Source organism: Anomaloglossus baeobatrachus, unplaced genomic scaffold, assembly GCF_048569485.1.
Source record: "Anomaloglossus baeobatrachus isolate aAnoBae1 unplaced genomic scaffold, aAnoBae1.hap1 Scaffold_2503, whole genome shotgun sequence".
NCBI lineage: Eukaryota > Metazoa > Chordata > Amphibia > Anura > Aromobatidae > Anomaloglossus > Anomaloglossus baeobatrachus.
Window position 1 is genome coordinate 181,283 of NW_027442093.1, and position 7,062 is coordinate 188,344.

Consider the following 7,062-nt stretch of genomic DNA (forward strand, 5'->3'; position numbering starts at 1 on the left):
GCTAGAGATTAATATAGTTTACCCAGACGTCAGATTACAAGTGAAATTCATAGAGAGAACCAGTTCTTTATAACGACAAAACAGTCAAAGTGTCAGAATCGACAGAGAGATACACATGGTAGTGAAATATTTACCAGGTAGTTAGTGGAGTACTGTTTCCTAAGTTTAACGTGACGCCCACACCCCCACACATGAGGTAAGAGACATGGCTATAGTAGGCGAACTATATTACATTTCTAATTGAAGGTATCTGCTAATATTATTATTATTATTTTTATTACATCTACATATTGGGATAGGATCTTGAAGATGGGAATTTATGATTTTTAAATGCATGAATTTTTAGCTAAAAAGCATTTGAAGTTCATCACTCCCACTAAACCTGGCAGATAGGATTTCAATGCTATTTACCTGCTGATTACCACTCTATGCACTGGTGTAAATTGTATTTTTGTAAGAAATAAGTTACCTTTAATGGTGCTGAATTGAGAACTGTCACAGTACAATACTGTCTAGATAGGATCAACCTTTCTTGAGATTTTAATCTTACATTTCTATATGTTTCTTAGGTGTACAAGGCGCAAGTTTTCTTTCCTCACAAACCATGAACAATAGCAATGTGTTCGGTGGACAACAAACCACAAACCCCAATACACAAAATCAGAATGCAGCTATGTTTGGGCAGACAACATTATTTGGCCAAAATGCAACTGTACAGCCTGCCCCTGCATTTGGACAGCCATCTACTGGCCAGTCAGCCCCTATGTTTGGACAGCTCGGTAACAACCAGTCTGTTTTTGGTCAGAATACTTTAAGCCAATCTTCTTCTATCTTTGGACAGACTAATTCTGTCCAAACTACTCCAGCATTTGGCCAGGCAAGTGGTGGACTGTCGGCCCCTACATTTGGCCAGGGTTCTTCATCAGGGACACTGTTTGGTCAGGCTCCTTCTGGCCAGTCTAATTCTATATTTGGGCAGGCCACTGCTGGGCAGTCTGCTCCTACCTTTGGGCACACAGCTAATACATCAGTGTTTGGACTAGCAACATCTGGACAGACAGCTCCGCTGTTCGGACAGTCCAGCTCAGGGCAGTCTGCTCCTTCATTTGGACAGTCCACTAATCAGTCAGCACCTGCATTTGGGCAGGGCACGTCTGCACAGTTTACGCCAATATTTGGGCAGAGCACCCCTAGTCAGTCACCACCAGTGTTTGGACAGACAACATCTGGTCTAACCGCTCCTGCATTTGGCCAGGTTTCTTCTGCTCCATCTGCTCCAGCCTTTGGACAGGTTACAACAGGACAGTCTGGCTTTACCTTTGGACAGACTGCTAATAATCAGGCTTCTACTACTTTTGCACAACAGTCTTTGGGACAAACTGGTCCTGCGTTTGGGCTGGCAACTACCGGACAGTCCTCTTCCCTCTTTGGACATACAACCAATACTCAAACGCTACCTGCATTTGGGCAGACTTCTACGGGGCCACCTGCGCCATCGTTTGGACAAAGCAGTAACAATCAATCATCTATATTTGGACAAATTACTCCCAGTAAATCTGCATCTCCTTTTGCCCAAGTACCATCTAGTCAATCTACATCTCTCTTTGCCCAAGCGACTACTAACCAATCTGCATCTTTCTTTACACAGCCTACAACTAGCCAGTCAGCCTCCCCCTTTGGAAGCAATACTTCTATATTTTCCCAGGCAACATCTGAGTCATCAGCAGCATCTAGACAGTCTGAGGATGGCTCAAATCAAGGTCCACAATTTGGACAACAATCCCCTAGTAATAGATTTTTGTTTGGCCAGACACCCTCCAACCCGACCCAGACACCTATGTTTGCGCAGAATGTGACTGGACAAAGTTTTAGTCAGGCAGGTTCTACGCAATCTGGGCCAAATAGTAGTAGCCAAGTGTCTGCATTTGGACAGGTAAACAGTGGACAAAGTAATATTTTTGGTCAGTCTCCTGGCTTCCAACCTCCATTTAGTAAGCAAGAATCTGGTTCTATCAGTGCACAACCATCTTCTGCATTTGAAATTGCACAATCTGCACAAGTTAGCAAGACAGCAGCCACTGAGAAAATGTCAATTTTTGGTCAGTCCTCAAATATTTCCACTGTGCAGACTGGAAGTGTATTTGGTACCACGACACAAATAAGTACCAGTTCTAGTGCTGCGGACTCCACTTTTACACAGGTAGCCTCCAATTCAGAGCACAGTTTCAAACCTCCCGCTCATACAACTTTCAAACCAATCCTACCGGGAGCAAATAAATCAGATGAAACTTCGGCATCATCTTTTAGCATGCCAAGTAAAAACGAGTCAAAAGATCCACCCCTATTTGGAGCTCCTACAACGTCATCAACATCTGGGAACGTCAACTTCTTCTCTATGTCTTCAGAGAAGAAAAACAAAGGTGAAGCAGGAACACCCAGACCTTCATTTGCAAGTGCCAATAGTAGTTTTACTAGTTTTGTTGAAGAGCCAAGAAGAGAGGAGGGACAAAAAGGAGTAAAAAGAAAACCGGAGTATGATCGTTCACCACGTAGAAATGATGTCGCCATCTCAGGTGAAGCTTCTTCAGATCCCCATAGCGAACATCCACCTGTTAAGAGGGCTGGTCGATTGAACCGGGATTTAAAAGGAGGAGCAAACATCTATGTCAGGAGCTTGTTTGATGTTGTAAAAAGTCAAATGAAAACTCATCGGGGAAAAGAAATTAAAAAATCAGATAACGTTACTCCTCAGGCCAAGGTGACCGATGCCGATTCTCCATCAAAAACTCAACCAATTGTAAGACCAATTTCTGCTCCCAATCAAACTGAATCTGTTAAAACTAGCCCAGCGAGTTTATCAAGTCAAGTGACTTTTAATAAGTCCCGTTTGCAAGGTACAGGTCATACAACATCTACCAGAATGGTTTCCTTTTTGGGGCCAAACCAGCAAGGATCTCCCAGAGACTATTCTTCACCTGGGCCTAGTGAGTTGATACCTGGAAGAATTCGACCCTTACTGGAAGAAGGTGAGCTGCTGCCTGAAATTCAAGGTGAGAGCATTTTTTTTCCAAAAGTACATTTTCTGTTATATTATGTCCGTAACCAATTATATTATAAAATAAATAAATCCTGAACTGTAGCGTTGTCTGATATTGTCTTGGAGGCTACACAGTGCTCAGATAAAAATCTGTTACTGACCCTCCACTTTTCCAGCCAGTCTTTGTTGATGGGGTGCAGTGGTGACGTCACAATTACAACAGACCTGATGGCTGCAGTCAATCCTTCGGCTCAGTGTCTTGTGTCTTCATGAGCATCACCACTGAGCCCTGGGATGTCACTACCGCAGAGTGGGGAAAGCGTCAGAAAGCTGCACTTACGGAGGGTTACTAACTTTGATCTTATTTTTCTCCTAGAGTAAACCTATACACACACCATTTTAGATTGGGAAAACACTTATTTGTCTGTGTCCTTATATATCTGTCTCCTTCTTTTGTAAAGTTTTGCTTTTTTTTTTTTTTTTTAAACAGCTATCCCCTCAAGCTCTGTGGCTAGCAAAGGAGAACGTTCTGCTGGTGCTCAACACACTGTTCCAGTCTCCCCCAGTGAGATGACCACTTTTTTTATTAGGAATTTGCCTAATAAATTTAATAAAAAAAACATCATGGAGGATTTCTTTAAAAAATATGGGAAGATTCTGCGTATAAACTGCAGGATAAAGCAAAAAATGGCATCTATCCAATTTAATAACCATGTGAGTAAAAAAAAAAAATAATAATATGCTTATACCATTGATTGCAGGGTTATTGGTTAAAGAGGTAATTTGGTTTTGTATTGGGATCTGAGTGAGGTTGGTGACATCACGTCTATACATATCTCCCATCTTCCAAGCGTTAGTGATGGGTATCGTGCCCCTGTTTTATTCATTTAAATTCTACAGATTCATACCTGTGATTAAGGGATATTGAGGAAAAAAAGTAGTTTAAGCTGCGCTCCTGCAGGAAGGGATCCAAGTACACAGATGCAGATTATGGGCCGTTTATTCGACGCTTTTGAAAGTAATCCAACTTCTTCATCAGGATATCACCATGTAACCAAGTGGTCCTTCCAACAGCTGCCACATCATCCAGATCTCTTCAATGTTGAGTGTTCACAACCTCACAAGGAGAGCGAATCCTGTTTATTCTTTCCTGTCTCCTTAGATAAGACCCTATTGTTTGCTCTGCAGCTTTCCTAGACTCATTCTTGCAGCATTGTATTTTGATTAGGAACTATAGGCCTGATTCAAGACCACTAGACCAGCGTTGTTCACCCTGGTCTTGTTGAGGGGCATGCCTCTTCCTGGATCAGGACAGTCAGAGAAGTGGCGCGAACCTTTATGTACACCTTGCACTAAATCCTACCCCAGTCCCTACTAGCGTTAGTTTTGTGGTGTAGCATACTCCACGGCTTGTTGTCATGCCCCGGCTCTATTCACTTTGTTTCTAGCTGAAGAAAAATGGTGTGAGATGAGAACACAAAAAGCTGCAAAATGTTTTGCCAAAACATGACAACTTTTTAAAACTTTGATGAATTGGGCCCTATTAGTACACTTACTAACCAAACCTTGGTGGTTTAGTCCTCTTAGGCAGGTAAAACATATGTATTTGTAAATCTGTATACATAAGGGTATGTTAGCATGGATTTTTTTTTTTTTAACCGTGTTTTGATTGCATTATCTCAGAAAATTGCCTTTAAAAAAAACTCCAATCTTCCTATTATTTTTGATGTAAAAGTGACTTGCTTTTCATAAGTTCAGGCTTTTGAGAGTCTTTTAACTTTTTCAAAAAAATTGTCAAGAGGGTAGAAGAAGTGAGCAGACCACTCTTCGGGCTTTTTCCGCTAGGAAGACGCTCCAAACGTTACAATAAAAGTCAATAAGAAGGCTTAAAGGGAACTTGTCACCAGTTTTTCGGCCTATAAACTGTGGCCACCAACACCGGGCTCTTATATACAGCATTCTAACATGCTGTATATAAGAGCCCAGGCCGCTGTGTAGAACATAAAAAAACACTTTATAATACTCACCCAACAGACACGCTATGGTGGATTTGGGTCAGATGGGCATCTGGTGGTGGTGGTCGCAGCTTATAGGCTGAAAAACTGGTGACCGGTTCCCTTTAAAAATGCTTGGAAAATGCCTGGAGATGTTTTTTTTTTTTACCATTTTTTTTTGCAAAAACATTTATATAAAGTAGCAACAAGAAATGTAAAAAGTTGCTTCAGGAAACATTAACAAAATGGAAACCAAATTCTTCAGGATTTAAATACCAAAAAAAATCTGTTTATTCCAGAAGTGGTATCTGCATGAAAAACTTGAAGTTTTCACTTGCTTGAAAAAAATCACATTTGGGATGTTGTCTATGTCTTTACAGAACTCTGCAGCTGCGGCCAAGAAAGCAGTAAAAAAAACTATACAAAAATTCTGTTGCGTTTTGGCAACAGAAAAAAACTAGTGAGTGTTTAAATCACCTAATTTATGCGTTAGATGTACCCAGGGCCGGCCTTAGCCTGAACGGTGCCCTGTGCAAAACTGCCCTTTGGTGCCCCCTCTACTGATTTTGTACCCAGTTTCCAGGAAACTGGTAAAGACGGGAGGAGAGAGGACACAGAGCCGAGAGCAGGTGAGGGCGCCCCCTGCTGGATGCTGTGGAGGGAGCCGACAGTACGCAGAGCGGAAGGGAGAGGGGTGGCGCTCCCTTCTGGACCCTGTGCAGGGAGCCTACAGTATGCAGAGCGGAAAGGAGGTGGGGGGCCCTCCCTGCTGGAGCCTGTGCATTAGGAGCAGCAAAGTGAAAGTAAACAGCTCTGCTCCGTGGGCACCCTCTCTGCTGTCAGCCTGCTGGCGCCCTGTGCGACCGCACCACTCGCACATAGGTAAAGCCGGCTATGGATGTACCGCCATGTGGCGCCACTGTATAGAATCACATTATTAAGTTAGTATGCAAGAGAAACAACACTTTTATTGAAGAATCTCAATCAAATGGCGTGGAATGGAGCAGACATGATTGATATACAGAGGTATGGGTGACATATTGCAGTTCTAGTGTTGTCAGAGCCATGATGTGCCTGGGCTCTTAATCTCTGTAAGGCTAAGTTCATGCATCCTGTAGTCATCCGGCTGGTAAACTGATTTCTGCCGGATCTGTTTTTTGTTTTTTTTTGTCATTGGAGTCTATGGAAAAAATATCCAATAATGGATTGCTATTTAGACATCCGTTGCACTTGCATTTGTAATGGGTCTCTTGTTTTCTTAACGGATCCATTACAAATGGACGATAAATAGTAATCTATTAACGCATTCATCCCCCATAGACTCCACATGTTAAAAACTGATCCGGCCACATCCGTTATTTAACAGACAAAAAAGTTGTGTTTGCAGAACTTTTTTGCGAATGGATCCATGATAACGGATGATTACAGGACATGTGAACCCAGCCTAATACTTAATAATTTTTAAGTCCTGCAAAGAAAAAAGGGGCTCAAACAGTGGAGAGAGAAGTCAGACAAAGTGAGCAGAAAGGCATTCCAGCCGTCTCGCCTGTATGCAAACCTCTTCTCCAAGGACTAAAGGGGTAATTCTAAAACACTCATAATCATACAATTAGAAACTTTTTTTTTTTTCCTTATTCTACACTATTGTTTTGGATGTATTTCGGATCTTCTCTTAAAAAGGCTACATTTCCCAAGAATCTTCAGTTTAGTGTTCAAAATCCTGATATCCCATCACCACCTTCAGACTTTGCCTCCTTCACTTCTGCATCTTGTGGGAATGGTAGCAGAGACCTCGGAGGAGATGTCCTTTTGAGATTCTCCTTAAATGGAACATCACAGGAAGTAAAGAAAAAAAAAAACGGATAGAGAGAACAGAAGAGAATTTTATAATACAGCAAATTATGAAAGTGTTAGGGCTTAAAATGGATGTTTATAAAGGACATATGTATCGGACAACCCCTTTTAAAAAAAAGTAAAACCACATGTGTATTACTATACACAAGACGTCTGCAACCAACTGGGGTGTGGGTT

At 41.9% G+C, this 7,062-nt stretch overlaps 1 protein-coding gene across 1 annotated transcript; it reads left to right on the forward strand.

The window, feature by feature from the left end:
• The first annotated feature begins 604 nt into the window (after positions 1–604).
• LOC142262737 (uncharacterized) lies at positions 605–6,844 on the forward strand. The gene is given in 7 exon segments (XM_075332186.1): positions 605–3,050; positions 3,528–3,751; positions 5,412–5,441; positions 5,443–5,495; positions 6,498–6,609; positions 6,694–6,776; positions 6,778–6,844. Coding segments are annotated over 7 exon segments (3,015 nt in total).
• The last annotated feature ends 218 nt before the right edge of the window (positions 6,845–7,062 follow it).